Here is an 18,258-nt window from a genome sequence, read left to right on the forward strand (position 1 = left end):
GTGAAGTGATGTTGACCAATGAGAATGAGAATTATCAATCTCTAAAATTATATGAAGGATCCAGAATGTCTTCAAATATTCTGAGCTCGCTCTTCTATTTCAATTAAACTAGTCACTATGATTCACTTCATCCTCATAAACAGTCAAACCATTATTCATAGTAGTTACATTGATAACTCATATTCAATTACATATAATCAGTAAATACTGAATCACTGCCCCTGATGTAAATACAGAGGTAGGTTTCGGTGAGCCTGTAGTCATATCTTGCTCAACTAATCAACACAGAACCTTAATTTATCTGTGCTTCTTTGTTAAAACACATTTATTTGGGTTAGGCAGGGTGGTATACAACTAACATCCCAGCTATACAAGTACTGGTTTGGGGGTTACAAAATATTTTAACAAATAAGAAAATTTATAAATATGGAATTTGTAAACACTGAGAATGAACTGTGCCACCTAACTCTGACTTCTTCCTCTGTTTTGCTTAATGACTAGTAAAATAACGGTTGGTAGGATGGGGACTACTGACAGCTCGGGGCGGATTACATGAGAAGAGTACATCATTTAAACAGTTTCTGCAGGAAGTGTCTTTTGGGCTCTTTGTCACCAATTCACAGACAAGCTGAAAAAGTAAGTTATAGACATAAAAGTTCTTAGGAACTTCACCTACAAGGGTAAAGACAGTTGGGAATAATCCTTACCCCTGTGTGACATGACATTACAGAAGTTTTGTAACAGTAAGAGAGAGATGTGCAGGTTCATGCAGAGATGGGAGTAACACCCTCAAGTGGACAGTCTGTCCAAAAGAATACACTGGGGCTGGGAGTGTGGCCAGTGTCAGGGCAAATACCTACCAAGTGTGAGGCACTAGCCTCTGTCCCAGTAACACACACACACACACATACACACTCACAAAAGTAGTAGATTTGCATGTGCTAATATAATACTACTGTATCCCTAAGGTGTCAGACATGGGTTCTGGGTAAGAGAAGTATGCAGTTAGTAACAATAGCTGGAGGCTTATTCATCATTGCAGATCTTTCTGTACTTCTGGGGATTTACTTCGTAAAATAGAAAAAGTATGGATTTATTAACCATCAATTTAAAATACATCTATGCCACAGACTTTTCTATTCCTAACCTTCCATTTTTCTAATTATGTACGAGAATAAACCAGAAAGGATTTTAATTTTCAGACGAGCTGCAGCTTACCTTAAATATGATCACAATGGGTATGTCTTCAGATAATGTGTTGTGCCTCAGATAGAACCGTCCTTGCTTTACTGCCATGTTGGTTCTGCTTTTCTTTTCATGGGTGGAGCTATAAGGAAACACAAGTTAGGTAAGCGGTGTCCTCACTCAGTAACACACAAGGGCCATGTCTGTCCATCACTAAGATTCAACAACCATCAACCGATAAGATTCAACAACCAGTAAAGTCCTTGCTGGTAAGTATTTTCCAAAAATACATAACTGTTGGGCACTGGTGGCAGACATCTGTAGTCCTAGCTATTTAGGAGGATGAAATCTGAGGATCTCAGTTGGAAGTCATGCTGAGCAAGAAAGTCTATGAGACTCTGAGCGCCAATTGATCACCAAAAAAAGTGGAAGTAGATCTGTGGCTCAAATGGCAGTGCACCAGCCTTGAGCAAAAAAGCCAACTGAGTGTAAGGCCCTGAGTTCAAGCTGTAGTACTGGCATAAAAAACAATGATCCAGGTGCTAATCCTAGCTATTTAGGAGGGAGATGTGAAGGTTGCCTTTTGAAGCAAACCTGGGCAGGAAAGCCTGTGAGACTCTTACCTCCAGTTAACCTCCAGAAAACCAAAAGTGGAGCTGTTGTTCAAAGTGGTAGAGCATAGTCTTGAGTGGAAAAGCTCAGGGATAGTGCCTAGACACTAATCAAGTCCCATGACCAACAAAAACAAAAAATTAACAACAAAGGACAACAAAAGATACATAACCTTCCCCGTAGCCATTTCCATAAACATTTCCACAACTATAAATGTTTCTTTAAGCTTTGAGATTATGGTGGAAATTTGTGGGGAATTAGTGACAAGGTCCTTTGATCTCTTCCACTTGACTAACTCTCACTGAAGGTGTCTATTCATGACAGATTGTACACAGTCTACTTGAAGAGAAGAACCCTCAAAACAATCTAAGTCATACTGTGTGAAGAAATGTGTTTTAAAATTAATTAATACATTGAAGTGAAGCTAAGAAAAAAAGAAGCCTAAAAATCTCCTTCAATTGAAAACCTCTAAATATCCCAACACCATTTTTTTTTTTTTTTTTTTTTTTTTTTTTTTTTTTTGCCAGTCCTGGGGCTTGGACTCAGGGCCTGAGCACTGTCCCTGGCTTATTTTTGCTCAAGGCTAGCACTCTGCCACTTGAGCCACAGTGCCACTTCTGGCCATTTTCTGTATATGTGGTGCTGGGGAATCGAACCCAGGGCCTCATGTATACGAGGCAGGCACTCTTGCCACTAGGCCATATCCTCAGCCCCCCAACACCATTTTTTAAGGAAATAGAGAAAGCAATCCGCAAATTCATATGGAACAATAAAAGACCACGAATAGCAAAAAGAATCCTAAGCAGAAAGAACAGTACTGGAGGAATTACAATACCAAACTTCAAGCTGTATTATAAGTGTGTATATATATATATATATATATATATATATATATATATATATATAAACAGCTTAGTATTGACATTGGAACAGGCCTGAAGACCAATGGAACAGAATTGAAGACCCAGAAGTGAACCCACAGAACTATGCCTACTTAATCTTTGATGAAGGAGCTAAAAAAATAGGATGGAAGAAAGATAGCCTCTTTAACAAATGGTGTTGGCAAAACTGGTTCAAGACCTGCAACAAACTAAAACTAGATCCTTATATATCACCCTGCACCAAAATCAATTCCAAATGGATCAAAGACCTTGAAATAAAAACAGATATCCTGAAAACACTAAAAGAAGGAGTAGGAGAAACACTTGGGCTCCTTGGCACAGGAAGAAACTTCCTTAACAAAGACCCAGAAATGCTACAAATCAAGGAAAAGATGGACAAATGGGACTGTATCAAACTGCAGAGCTTCTGCAGGCAAAGGACATAGCTCACAAGATAAACAGAAAGCCCACAGATTGGGAAAAGATCTTTACCGGCCATACAATGGACAAAGGCCTCATATCTAAAATATATGGAGAACTAAAAAAATTAAATTCCTCCAAAACAAAACCGCAAAGAACCAAGAGCCCCCTCAACAAGTGGGCTAAAGACTTAAAAAGAGACTTCTCTGATGAGGAAATGAGAATGGCCAAGAGACTTATGAAAAAGTGCTCTACGTCACTGGCCATAAAAGAAATGCATATCAAAACAACATTGAGATTCCACCTTACCCCAGTAAGAATGTCCTTTATCAAGAAAACTAACAATAATAAATGTTGGAGGGGATGTGGCCAAAAGGGAACCCTACTTCATTGTTGGTGGGAATGTAAACTGGTTCAGCCACTCTGGAAAGCGGTATGGAGATTCCTCAGAGGGCTAAACATAGAGCTCCCCTATGACCCAGCAGCCCCACTTTTGGGCATCTACCCAAAAGACCACAAACAAGAACATACTAAAGCCACCAGCACAACAATGTTCATTGCAGCACAATTTGTCATAGCTAAAGTATGGAACCAACCCAGATGCCCCTCAGTAGACGAATGGATCAGGAAAATGTGGAACATATACACAATGGAATTTTATGCCTCTATCAGAAAGAATGACATTGCCCCATTCCTAAGGAAATGGAAGGACTTGGAAAAAATTATACTAAGTGAAGTGAGCCAGACCCAAAGAAACATGGACTCTATGGTCTCCCTCGTAGGGAATAATTAGCACAGGTTTAGGCTAGTCACAGGAGAGGATGACAAGAGCCTAATAGCTATGCCCTTATGAACACATAAGATGATGCTAAGTGAAATGAACTCCATGTTATGGAAATTACTGTTATATCATGTTGTAATTACTTTCAACATGCCATGTGAAACCGTAGCTTCTATTGTTGATGATCCTCTTATATCCCCTTCCTGTGCTTGTACCCGCACTATCACTGTATCTCACCTGAGTATACTGGATACTGTATATACTGGTATTAGAACTAGGGAAGTGAAAGGGAATATCAAAATCGAGAGACAAAGGATAAAAAGACAAATGACTCCAAAAGCAATACTTGCAAAACTATTTGGTGTAAACCAACTGAACAACTCATGGGGGAGAGGAAAGGGGGGAAGGAGGGAGGAGGTAACAAACAGTACAAGAAATGTACCCAAGGCCTAACGAATGAAACTGTAACCTCTCTGTACATCAAAAAATGAAAACCTCTATTAGTTATAAAATTCTTAATGGATTAACGAGCACAGAAAGGCTATATTAACCACACTGGTAGCTGGCTACATACTATGCACATTACCCACTCAGAGAGGCTAAGGAGCCTATGTAATGTCATTGCCAGAAATAAGAAATTTAGAACCCAAATTCAGATTCACTGGCTGAAGAATTGTGCACAAGGGGAACGCATGGGTGGTAGAGTTATTATATGTGGGATCAAAGGCTGATTATTACCTCTTACAGTCAAGGTGACTCTGAGCTCACTTATCAAATGCAGATGGCACCATTCACCTTGAAGATGGAGATGATGATGAAACAAACACATATAAAGGGCCTAGGACCCAGCCTGGTCAAGTATGTGCTTCATAATACTTAACCAAGGCTGTTAACTGCTTCTCCACCAGAGAGAGAGCTGTAGGAACTCTGGGCTAAACTCTGTTCCTAATACATTGTCAGAAGAGAGTATGTACTGCATGGACAGCTGTGCCTGACATCTCTGTTCCTAGAATTCATTAAACTCCAAATTTCAAGTTATATATGATCATAAACCAGGGGAAACAGTTATAGAAATGTTCAAGGAAGTTGTTGTAGATATTCAGTTAACTGAAAACAGGTAGTGAAAAGCTAAGACCAAGATGTTAAGTCCATGATAGGATCCACTGACTATCACATATAAAACAGTCTCCACTTAGATGGATGTAGGAACATACATGCAAACAGCCAAAGACTGAGAGAAAACAGCAAAAGCTGAGGGTGTTTTTGGTATTTTTTCCCCTACAGGTTTCTTTAATGCAGTTGGATATGAGGGTGCATGACTGTAGTTCTAGCACTCAGGAGTCTGAGCAAAAGGTCAAGATCAGCCGGAGCTGCATTGTCAAATCCTATCACAAGGAAAAAAACAAATTTCTAAATGCTATCATTAAAAGCCCAGCTTAATTAAAATAACTAGTGATGGGGCTGGGGATATGGCCTAGTGGCAAGAGGGCCTGCCTCATATACATGAGGCCCTGGGTTCAATTCCCCAGCACCACATATACAGAAAATGGCCAGAAGTGGCGCTGTGGCTCAAGTGGTAGAGTGCTAGCCTTGAGCAAAAAGAAGCCAGGGACAGTGCTCAGGCCCAGAGTCCAAGCCCCAGGACTGGCCAAAAAAAAAAAAAAACTAGTGACCTTTCAAATGATGTCCCTATATATGCATCAATGAAATCATAAAATCAATACTTTATAGTTACAGACTTACACAAACATCAGATGCAAATAATTTTTTTTTAAATCACACTGGCTATTACTGAGAGAAATGCTGCCTGCCGGTGTATGAAAGAAGGTCATTGGGCTTCCCATGAACACTTCTCTGCCTTCCATACCTGGTAACAGATGCTCCGACGGCCCCTTTTCTATCGGCCTCTACAATGATCCTGTTCTTAGAGAGCTGCTCCTGGATGAGAATCACTTTTTCAACTCCTTTCACGATGAAGTAACCACCTGTCCAGAGGAAACAAAGAAAGGCTTCACCACCTCTCCTTTAGCCAGCAGGGGTGAAGGGATAGCAAGGTCTCCCATGCTTCATGGCATGGGCCACCTCTTCCCTTGAAGGGGCTCCAGTAACACTACTGCAGACTGACACAGGCGTCAGCATGTGTTCTACAGACAAGTCAACCAAAGATGAACTTACTGAGCACACAGACTTCATCTCATTGGTCTATACACACGTGGCAGATACATGAAAAAAAAGAAATAGGTAACTTCCAGATCTCTTAAGAACATAAAATTCAACACATACCTACAAAGTTAAGGGAGGGAGGGAAATGGGGAGAATGATGAAAGGGGGTGACACTGATCAAGACATATTGTATTCATAAATACTTTGCCAAATGGTAACTCCTTTGTAAAACTACTTAAAAAGATAATAAAAATGTAATTTAAAAAAGAACAGAAACAACTGATTGTCAATATAAATTGACAATATAAATGGCTCTAAGTTCTCTAACAAATCGGTGATAATAGTCTAAGACTATTTCTAAAACAACACTTCTATTCAATAAAGCTCATTCGATCTATTACACATTTTTACACACAATTATAAGATTCACCGTGGGATACTTTCACTCTAACCTGCACAACACCAGCAAAAACAAGGCAACATGGTTGACTTACAAAAAAATTTGTCAGAATTTAGTAGTCATGTTGGTTAAATTCTTTCCACCATTTTCTGGGACGCTGTATCAATGTACCTCTAAGGAATTATAGCTCGTCAGTTAAACAAATTCAGCATGAAACAAGTTAAGGCATCCAGAGAAACTTCCTGCTAATTGTTAATTTTGCACCTTTACAAAAGAAATTGCTTAGAAATAAGTACAAAAATAGAATTTTAAAAATTCAACAAAAACCAACTCAGAATTTCATTTCCCCCATTTACTGCATTTAAAACAGTAAAGGGAATAAACTACTGGAATCTTTTCAGACAAGTCTAGACAAGTACATTTGGAGGATTATTCTTGAATTTTAAGCAAACCAACAGAAACCACCGAACAAGGTACAAAGAAGAGGCTGAGGAACCATGGCAATAAATCAGAAGTTGGGGTATTAAAATCTTAAATCCACAAGAGAGGAAAGAAATGGCATAGCTGCAGAGATCCAAATGAACAGAATGAAGTTGGAGCCCAATTTTCAGGTATTCTGTGAATACAGTTTTATCCAGCAGTTCATTAGAAGGGAGAAAGGCTAGTACTGCTTTGAGGAAAACAGCCACTGTCGAGCAAAAAGGGAGAAAATGAGGAGTAAATCCAAGATATCAGTCATACCTGGGTCTAAAGGACATTCATTCAGTTTTGCAAATTCTGCTGGCGTCTTCCCTGTCAGAACGCAGTTGGAACTTCGCAGCATAATGGGCATCCTGTTATGAGTAAAATGAGAGGAAACACCGTGTACGCTATCAGCCACAGCTGCAGGGACAGGTCTGAGTCTCTGCACGGCTTGTTGGGAAAAGCTTGGATAGTAATGATGGGAAGGAACCAAGAACAATGAGGTTCCTCAGGCACACTGCTTCTCAGGTACGGCCAGCAAACAACGATGCCTCTGTGCCTTACACAACTCACATCCATCTACCAAGTAATCCCTGGGGTGGGCATCATTTCCCACCGAGTTCAGACACAGACATAAGACAGCCAAGACACTAGTAACTTGACCAAGGTGCATCACGGGCTGGGAAGGCCTTTTGGCTCCAAAGCAGGCTTCATTTCTCACCTGCCTATGGGTAGGGCATTTCGAATGATCCTCTGGCTTCCTCGGGTGTACTCAATGTCCACGGTAATAGGGGCGGAGTACGTCATGTCCCTCAAGCGGCACTGGAACAGAAGCAGACAGCGAGTACTCCTTCTCCTCTGAGAAGGAAAGGGTCCAGATCCCTGGGATCTCTGACACCAGTAGAAGTATGATCCACAATGAATGTGGATCTGGTCTCCTGCTGAGAACCAGAAGTTATCAGCCTCCCTTCTCTGTATTGACCTAGGCACCCACTCAGCATCCTTTGCCCTGCCAGTCAAGAAGTGGAACAAACTAGGACTGATTCCCTTCTCGCTGATCTGATTCTATCCCAGCTTGCTGCCTAGCTTTAAGGCAGATGGCTCCTTGCCAAGGGAATCCATGGAAAGGAATTGCTGTGGCTAGGCATAGCAATGAATATATATATAGATGCAGGCTGCAGCCAAAAACAGCACAAAACCCCTCACCAACAGCTATTATGTCCCACAAATCAGTTTCTGAACTATCTGCAGCATTTTAGGAAGTGTTGGTGTGTGCTTCAGCAAACTAAAGCATGACATGGTGGTGACAAGCCAAATGACACCTGATCCATGTCTGAGCCAGAACAGAGACAGGAAACAAAATCCCAACCTTCCAATGATGTCCTGTTATACTAGTGATTATCAGATGGCATGCAGTTTCAAACAGAATTTCTCTGAACATCAATCATACAACTTAGGGCCATGGTGCTAAATTCTCTCTCTGGGTTAACTGAAAAAGGCAGTTAGATTTAAACTTCCGCTGCCTTTACAGGAGTGCCTAAGATTTCTATATATTACTGTTTTGATGACTGACAGTGCTGGCTTGACAATGAAGGTCCCCACAGTCTCATACATTGAACACATTCTGGGAAGTGGTGGAAATTTTAGAAGGCAGAGCCTACATGGAGGATTGAGGAAGGGAGACAGGGGTGCCGTTGATGGTTACAAATGGTCCCCAGTAACTTCCAGAGGCTCTCTGCTCCCTGTCTGTCATCAGGGGAGCAGTCTCTTCCACACACTCCTATAGCCACACCACCATGCTCCACCTCACCACATGCCCAAAATCAAGTGACCAAGGGCTATGAACGGGGAGCCAAAATTAATCATTTCTCCTTCTTAAGTTGTTTTATTCAGTACTTGTTCATAGCCATGCAAAAGGAATCAACATACTGAGCAATGAAGATCACTTATGTAGAGTATATTATGAGGGGGACCAACAGTGGTGTGTCATGGCAGCAAGAGCATAGATTATTGCCTAGATTCGAGTCCCAACTCTGTAACTTACATTAAAGCCTTCTGCATCTCAGTTTCCTCTCATATGTGAAACACGAGTGAGAATCATGGCCAAAGTATAATTGTGTGTGTGTGTGTGTGTGTGTGTGTGTGTGTGTGTGTGTGTGTGTGTGTGTTGGTGGTGGTGGTGGTGGGGTCTGAAGTCAGGGCCTTGTGCGCGGTAGGCAGGCACTTTACCACTTCAACCACCATCCTTATCTTTTTTTTTTGAGGGGGAGAGGGGCAAGAGTCTCAAATTTTCACCAAGGTTAGCCTCAGACTGCAACATAGCTGAGATAACAGATATGAACCATTAAGCCTGGTGTATTTGTTGAGACAGGGTCTTGCTAACTTCTTGTGCAGGCTGTCCTCAAGCGATGATCCTCCAAAGCAGTAAAGTTACAGTTTTCGAATCGTGCCTGGTATATAGTATTCTATAAATACTATTGATAAAGTTAATGTAATGCCCATGACAGAAAAAACATTCAGTGACTTTTAACAAAATTAACCCAAATGTAAATAAAATTCCACAGGTATGATTAAAAAACAAAAATAAGCTGGAGATGTGGCTCAAGGGGGATGGAGTTAGCCTAGCAAGCAAGTACAAAACCCTGAGTTCAAGCTCTCAGGCCACCAAAAACAGTAACAACAACAAAAGAAAACACCAAAATACAACCATCACTGGGAACCCATTCCCCACAACCCCGACTCTCCTCCCACAGGGTGGGCTGAGCTGGCAGAGCCCGGGGTGTGCTCCTACCTCCCCCAGTCCTGCTGTGGCTCAGGTCTGCCCCTACCTGCTCTCTCTCTCTCCCAGGAGCTGTAATGTCCATGCTTTCATCAAGATCAGAAAGAGAATTACGGCCAGTGTGGCTCCCACGCTCCTGAATGCCTTCAAACACTTTGTTCCCTTCTCTGAACTCAGTGATATCATTTAGAAGATAATTTGGGGGTGGCCAATTGGCTGCCTAGTTGTTGAAAAACTGGAAGGAGCTCACAAAATGGAACAGGGAAGCCAGGTGGGTACACAGGCTCCCCATATCCTGGTCCCCATCCTGACAGGTTTGCACCCTGATGCCTCTGTCTGCTATTTCAGTCTCTGAAATAAAAGGGTATGAACTCCTCAGGAAGAATACTGCATCTATTTTTTTTCAATGTTAAGTCCCGAAATAAATGTTCAATAAATACTTGCTGTCTAAATAATACCAATGCTGGCTTCTTGATCTTGCTGCCTATTGAAGTTCGCTTATACACCAACCCCAACAGCAAACATCTCTCTTGTTCTTGATTAAAGACCCCCATGCTTCAATTCCTAATCACTGTTTTAGTTTTGCTTGAACACAAGCCAGATGAAGCTTCTTCAATCCATGTATCTTTCTAGAATCAATTCCCAGGGTGGACACTAAGTGGAAGAATGTGAAGGGAAATGAAAGATCAGTTAAAAGCCAGGGAGTGGACATATAACCCTTTATCTGAATTCCATTAAAACCTTGTTTTTTTTTTCAATTTTCTCCTCTTCTATCTCTCCTCTTAAAGAGGAGGTCCTGGTTCTTGGTCTCTCCTGCCTAACACAATGCCTGGCTGACCCTCGAAGTGTGCTGGGTGAGTGACTTCAATGAACAGCGCTGTGTGAGGCCCAGCAGCTGGGAGCTGAGCCCAGAATTCTAGGAGCTCAGAAATGGGACAGAAATAGGGCCACAGAAATAGTCCATGCTAATTCTGATTGCATAACAAAATAAACAGTGCAGAACTGCTTCCCTATAGCACAGGTCAAGAATCCCTTTCCAAAAGTCTGGGGTGGGTATGGAGGTTTCTCAAAAAGCTCAATATAGACCTACCCTAGGACCCAGCCATACCACTCCTAGGCATCTATCCTAAACAGCAAAACCCAAGATATCAAAAAGACATTTGTACTTCCATGTTTATCGCGGCACAATTCACAATAGCCAAAATATGGAAACAACCCAGATGCCCCTCCACAGACGAATGGATCCAAAAAATATGGTACTTATACACAATGGAATACTACATAGCGATTAGGAATGGTGAAATATTGTTATTCGCAGGGAAATGGTCAGAACTCGAACAAATAATGTTGAGTGAGACAAGCCTAGAACACAGAAAACAAAGGGGCATGATCTCCCTGATATATGACTGTTAACAAAGGGAGACGGAGAGACAGTAGAGACCAAGTCTGTGAACACTGTATATGTTCTTGATTCATTGTATATTGCATATGTGTCTACCTGACCTAGACAAGGGATGGAAAAACAGGTTGTAAGATAACACAAGAAATGTACACACTGCCCTACTATGTAACTGCACCCTCTTTGCACAACACCTTGTAAAAAAAATTATGTTCAATTAATAAAAAAAAATTAAACTGATGGACTTGGCATAGTCAAAAAAAAAAAAGTCTGGGGTGAGAAGAGTTTGAGGTTTTTAGATATTGCACATTTGAGCATCACTGTGATCAGTTTGGGGTTGGAAGTTCCTAACCTATATGTTAGTGCTTATTTTGGTTACCTTTTTTTCAGAAGAGATTTTTAAAATTTGTTTTGAAACCATATTTAAAGGTTAACTATTACAAGATGATCACCTGCATGAAAGCAAAGGAATTCACCATATAATTACCTCATGAGGAGACACTGGTCTAGTTACATTGAAGCTTTCCTCAACATCAGGAAGCCCGACATAAATATTAAGATATCTGAAAAGCAAAATATTTTGTTACCAACTATGCTTCCTCAAATAATGTATACTCAAGCTGTTTTCTTCCCAAATATAAAAATATTCTTTGACAAATGTATACCTTGTGAAGGATGACAAACTAAAACAAAAAAAATTAATAGGGCTAGGTATGTGGCTCATACCTGTAAGCCCAGTTTCTTACAAAGCAGAGATCAGAATGATCACAATTTGAAGCTAATCCACACAAAAAATTAAACCCTCATTTCACCAGTAGTAACCTTGGTGTGGTAGTACACGTTTGTGATCCTAGCTATATGGAGGGACTAGGTGGGAGGATCAAAGTCTAAAGCCAGACAAAAAAGTAAGATCCTATCAGAAAAATAACTAAAAGCAAAGAAGGTCTACAGGCATGGCTCAAGTGGTAGAGCATCTGCCCAAGAAGAAGGCCCCAAATTCAAATCCCAGTATCATAACAGCAACAACAAATCACTAATTGTACATCTTTTTGGAAGGACAGTGCAGAGTTTTATAAAGGAGAAGTACTGTCAAAGTGTTTTGCAAAAATAATGCAAACCTCTTTATAAAAATCCTGGAAATATGGTTCCATAAAAATGATACCTGGTTTAAAACAAAAAAAAACAGTGCTAAAAGTATTATGGTAGATATTTCAAGTTTTCTTACTTCTAAGTAAGAGGCCGTAAGGGAAAAGAGTATGTCCTTCATAGGAAGGACAAAATAAAAACCAGCAAGGCTGTAACCTATAGGAAGTGGTGGCAGCGGAAGCAGAGGCAACAATTTCTGAAAGCACTGTTTTGTACAGGTGGTATAATTCTTAAAACAATACTGTGTCAGTTGACCCACAACATAAATTCATAAAGTCAACCTGGACACAAGGGAGGCCAACATGGAGTGTAAACATGCTGTATTAAAAAATAAGTAGCCAGGTTCCAGTGACTCATACCTACTGTAATCCTAGCTACTCAGGAGGCTGAGATTTGAGGATCAAGGATTGAAGCCAGCCCAGGCAAGAAAGTCTATGAGACTCTTATCTCCAGTTATCCACCAAGTAGAGCTGTGGCTCAAGTGGCAAAGTGCCAGCCAAGAAAAAGCTCAGAGAGAATGCTAAGGCCTTGAGTTCAAGACCCAGAACCCATACCAAAACTGAAAATAAACTAAAATAACATAACTTCACCAAAGGCGACATAAAAATAGAACCCATGACCAAGGAACTTTGGAAACAGCGCTGTTCAAACTTGTCAAGTCATGAACACCAGTGGAAACCAACCACCAACAGACGGAGGTCACGAGGAAGCCAGGAGGACACGACACATTTCTCATTCGGCATGAGAAATAGGACAATGGTGGGAAAACATGAAGACAGATTGATAGACTCGCTAATAGCATGGCATCATTGCTAACTTTCTGATTAGGGAAGGGGAGGGGAGGGGAGGAAAGGGAAGGAAAGGGAGGGGAGGGGGAAAATACGGGAAAGGGGAGAAACAGCAGCTTAGAAGGGTAGTTGGCTTCTTACTTTAAGTACCACATTGGGTCAGCATCACTCGTAACCTTTTCGTTGGCTTTCATTATCTTCTTTATCTGCAGTGGGAAGAGCAACATTAGGAATGGCTTCCAATTATTTCTCAGCTATGCCCACTTCTAAGATGCTCACCTCCACGTTAATGAAATAGTTGAATGAGTCTATATGCTGTTTCACAAGGCCTTTCACCTACAACAGACACAAAGTACATGGCAGATTATACCAACAAAATAACAGAGTATATGATTCATTCAAAAGAAACCATGGGATTTTTCTCAAAACTCATGATAAAATCACCACGGGTTTTTATTTAGCAATCGGCTTCATTAATGTAGATTAATGAGTTTCACATTATTTGTTCATTAATCTCATCCCATTTTTCCACCACCTTACCAACACATCCTGTAACTTCCTAGAGGCAATCTGGCCTTTGGAATTCCCAATGTCAGAATCTGAATCTGAATCTATCTACTGATTCCACATAGAATCCTAAATTCGGAGTGGCTGGAGCAATTGATCACCAACTTTTCAACCCTTCACAAGGTCTCTCTCTCTCTCTCTCTCTCTCTCTCTCTCCTTACAAAGCAAAGTCAAACAAGGCTACTGTTGGTCGCTTGCCTTCTGGCACTATGCACCAACAGACCAGACCAGGCAGCATGGAGTTACTTGTGCTAAGTGTCACCAAATCAGCCTGAATGTCAAACAGACTGGCATTCCACAGGAGGAAATCCACAGCAACCAGTCAGAAGGGGACGAGTTTACGTGGCTGCCATGACAGAAAGTCCTCTGAAAATGGAGAAGACTAAACCACCTCTAATTTCTTCTTCCTGTTTCCTTCTACCTACTTCTGCCAATAAAGCTCTGCTCCTTTGCTTGTCATAAGAACACTCAGATTATATGGGATGAGGTTTTTCCTGGTCCTAGGATCAAAAATTAAAGTCAATTCTTCCTTTAAATTTATTACCGGAGGGGAGGGGGCAAGGATACTGGAATTTCAACAGGCTTACCAGACAGGCTCTCTACTTCTTGAGCCATGCCCCCAGCCCTTTTCTGCCTTATTATTTGGTAGAGTCTTGCTTTTTGCCCAAGCTGGTCCAGATCTCAGTCCCTGTACTTAAGCTTCCTGTGGAGCTGGGATGAAACAAGGGCAGAGATGGTGTCTTAGTAACTTTTTGCCAGGGTTGGCCTCCAACTGTAATCCTCCTGGTCTCTACCTCCCAACTAGCTGGGATTACAGATGTGAGCTATAGTGCCACGCTTCTCAACTGTCTTTTTTTAAACACTAGTTACACAGGATGAGGGGGAGGGTCATTGTTAAATTTTCACAATGTATTCCCATCAATCTCATCCCCTCTACTGCTGCCCTCTATCGCTGGTCACTCTTTCACATAAAACTTCATCAGCTTCTCATAACATTTAGAAGAAAGGCCAAATCCTTGACATAACTTTCACACTTGGTCAGAAGTCTGAACCTGTCAGTGCTCCTAGCCACATCTCCCAGCACTTTTTCTCTCTTTGGCCTGGACACCTGAGTGAACTGAACAAAACTCTACATTCATTTCATGTCTGTATTCCTTCACTTGGCTGTAAGAGTCATTCATACTGTAACATATATCAGCACCAATTTCTTCTTATTGTCAAATAAATGTTACTTGGTGAGAGTCAGTCTGAACAACAAGCCACTCATTGACTTTTATCATGTGAAAAAAACTATTATTATATGTTAAATAATTACCTTTAAAAATGCTGGAAGCAGCCTCCATTTTTCCTGTGAATCAAACAATAAAAACATTAGAACTCTGTGCCAAGCACAATACTTTTACAAATTATTTCAATGTACTTAGAATGACTCTATCATAGTGACCGAAGAAAGTAATTAAAACAAAAAGAGCTGGCAGCTAGTAGATTACATACCTGTAATAATAATTTTACTCAGGAGACTGAGATCTGAGGATCAAGATTCAAAGCTAGCCCAGGTAGGAAAATCAGTGAGCCTCTTGTTTCCAATTAGCCAGCAAAAAAAAAAAAAAAAAAAAAAAGCTGGAAGTGGAACTGTGGCTCAAGTGAGAAGAATGCTAACCTTGAGAAAACAACAACAAAAAGCTCAGTGCCTGAGTTGAACGCCCAGGACCTACACCCACCTCCCCAAAAAGGATGACTCAAATGCAAAGTGCTTTTATGAACACTATACATAAACATGCATGATGTAAATGCATATAAATACATACCCTTAATATCACTTTATATTTCTTAAATATAATGTGACTGTTGATCATTCCTTTTATATTTTATTTATTTTTGTTGTTGTTGGTTGTGGGGCTTGAACTCAAGGCATGGGCACTGTCCCTGAGCTTTTGTGCTCAAAGGTAGCACTCTATCACTTGAGCAATAGCTCTACTTCTGTTTTGTTAGTGCTTAATCGGAGATAAGTGTCTCACAGACTTTCCTGCCCAGGCTGGCTTCAAACTGCCATCCTCAGATCTCAGCCTCCTGAGTATCTAGGATTACAGGCACAAGCCACTGGCACCCAGCTACTTTTATCCTCATGATACTGAGCAATCCCTAAGAACAATGGGCAGAAACAAAGACTTTTTTTTCTGATCCTGGGGCTTGAACTCAAAGCCTGGGCGCTGTCCTTGAGCTTTGTACTCAAAGGTGGCACTCTACAACTTGAGCAACAGTTCCACTTCCAGCATTTTTTAATGCTTAATTGGAGGTGTCTCACAGATTTTCCTGCTTAGGCTGGCTTCAAACTGTCATCCTCAGATCTCAGCCTCCTAAGTAGCTGGGATTACAGGAATAAACTACCTGCATCTGGTGAAAACAGAAGACTTAACCAACAGAGTAAGATAAATATATTTGTGTTTAGGCTGATATCAGACTGCAGGAAACAGAATAGATAGGAGTGGGACAAGTCAGGTGCCAGGTAAGACAGGTAAGTTGTAAGAGATGGCAATTGTTCCTGGTGAGAGAGCAGCAGGAATGAAGTTTCACGTTTGTGTGGTTAGAAAGCAAGACCCTCAAGATATGATATGGATTGGATGCAGAGTATAGAGGAAAAGGAACTGTTCTTCCTGAACCAGGAAACTGGAATTGTGGGTCCATTGTGGAGGTGCACACCTATAATCCTCGATGGCATCAGGCAAAAATGAAACCCTACCTGAAAAATAACTAAAAGCCAAACTAGGCTGAAGCCTGGTGCTGATGGTCCACACCTGTAACCCTAACTACTTGAGCTGAGATCGGAGGGTCAAGCCTAGGCAGATAAATCTGGGCAACTCTTATCTCCAATTATCCAGCAAAGAGCAGGAAGTGAAGGCATGGCTCAAGTGGTAATTTGAAGAAGAAATGAAGTGAGGGCATGAGTTCAAATCCCAGCACTAATTTAAAGAGAGAAAAGGAGTGGCATTGTACAAAAAGAAATGTACTCTTTACCTAATTTATGTAACTGCAACCCCTCTATACATCACCGTTATAATAACAATGAAACTTTTTTTAAGAAGAAAAAGAAAACGAGGTCTCATCACGTAGCCATGCAAGTTCTTACAAGAATATGAACTTTGTAGGGAGTCTAGTCAGCAGAATGAAGATTCTGGAGTCAGACTGATAGGAGTCCAAATTCCAAATTAGCCACTTTCCAGCTGTTTAATACTGGACTAGCTCCTTAACCATTGGCACTTGGGCAAAATGAAAGTGAAATAGTACTTGCTTTGTTAAATAACATAATGCATGTTATACCTAAACACAGCGTGGCACATAGTGCTTGATAAATTCTATTTAATGATATTACCAGATTGAGTATGACTCAACCTCATTAAGCTGCAAAGTAACAATAATGAAGTGCATTTAGTTGTCTGGGTTTTTTAGTAGTCCTGGGGTTTGAACTTGGATCTTTTACTTGTTAGGCAGGTGCTCTATCCTTTGAGCCAGACTTCTAGTCCATTTTGCTTTAGTTACTTTTGGCTTAAGGTCTTGCCTTTTTCCAGGGCTGACCTTGATAATGCTATGTATGCTTCCTACCACTGTTGCCTTGATCTTGGTCTCCCCAGTGTGTAACACTCAGCCTCACAAAAATTTTTTTAAAAAAGGATTTTTATAATCCAAGAATAAAGGATCACTTCACTCTTCCTAAAACCCTTCAAGGGCATCTTCTATCCAACTTCTTCAGGTGCTTAACCAAAACATGTGGTAACCAGTGCCCTTACCTATCTATCCATTAACCTCCTCTCCCTCTTTCCAACTACTGGTATCATTTCAATTCCTCAGAAACGTGCGATAGTCTCATTAGGAGGGCTTCAAGGGTCTGGTTTCCCTCTAACCCAGATCTAATCTGGGGTCTCCCAACTTTCCATTTCTCCATCCCATGGCCACAGGCGTCCCAAGGCTCAGAAAGACGGAGGATCGTTTTCCTGGAAACAAACTACACCAGCAACTGCATCTAATTGGAAAGCTTGGAAAGCTCCTGGGCGGTTATCCCTAAATTCCCGAAAATCCGATGAGGTACGGAAAACACAGCGGCAACGTTTGGAGTCGGTAGCTTCATGGGCTTCTCAGTCTCCTCCTCCATCAGGCAGGAAAGATGTAACGGGTCCCCCGGGGTGGACCACCCAGGAAGCCGGGGGGAAGCGTTTCACGAAGCGGCCCGAGCAACACGGCAGCTCGGGCGGGTTCGCTCCCCACGTGCACTCGGAGGCTGGGCCAGCCACCGTGCGCATGCGCGGGTGCCGGGACACGCACACGCGCGCAGCAGAGCCCCGTACGCATGCTCGGAAACCGCCGCTCCGCCCTCACCCACAGCCACGACTCTCCGACAGGAGAGGAGCTGCCGGCTTCTTCCGCTCCTCCGGCCGGGCTCACAGCCCTTACCTCGACCGTTGGGATCGGCGCCGCCAGCTGCTCTGGGGTCAGGTTCCCAAACTCTTCCGCCAGAACGTCCATGGGGATGCCTTGTGGCTCCAAGTCACCACGATGGGAGAAAGACCGAGCCTCAAAGCTTGCCTTCACTTGCCCAAGCCAACGACAGTGTGCCCGGAGAGCGATGCGCGGCGGCCTAAAGCGTCCCCGCCGCACTTGTTGATTGGAGACGCGTTAGAAA

At 41.8% G+C, this 18,258-nt stretch overlaps 1 protein-coding gene across 1 annotated transcript in view; it reads right to left on the bottom strand.

The window, feature by feature from the left end:
• Positions 1–18,258, bottom strand: part of Polr3b (RNA polymerase III subunit B) — a 98,426-nt gene that overhangs the window by 74,354 nt on the left and 5,814 nt on the right. The window contains exons 2-10 of the mRNA XM_048356626.1: positions 18,030–18,161; positions 14,899–14,931; positions 13,296–13,352; positions 13,158–13,222; positions 11,570–11,645; positions 7,626–7,726; positions 7,184–7,275; positions 5,747–5,864; positions 1,219–1,327 (exon numbers count right to left, since the gene is read on the bottom strand). Of these exons, the coding sequence (XP_048212583.1) occupies positions 1,219–1,327; positions 5,747–5,864; positions 7,184–7,275; positions 7,626–7,726; positions 11,570–11,645; positions 13,158–13,222; positions 13,296–13,352; positions 14,899–14,931; positions 18,030–18,101 (723 nt within the window). The 5' untranslated portion in view covers positions 18,102–18,161. The remainder of the gene's footprint in view (positions 1–1,218; positions 1,328–5,746; positions 5,865–7,183; positions 7,276–7,625; positions 7,727–11,569; positions 11,646–13,157; positions 13,223–13,295; positions 13,353–14,898; positions 14,932–18,029; positions 18,162–18,258) is intronic.

Source organism: Perognathus longimembris, chromosome 1, assembly GCF_023159225.1.
Source record: "Perognathus longimembris pacificus isolate PPM17 chromosome 1, ASM2315922v1, whole genome shotgun sequence".
Taxonomy (NCBI): domain Eukaryota; kingdom Metazoa; phylum Chordata; class Mammalia; order Rodentia; family Heteromyidae; genus Perognathus; species Perognathus longimembris.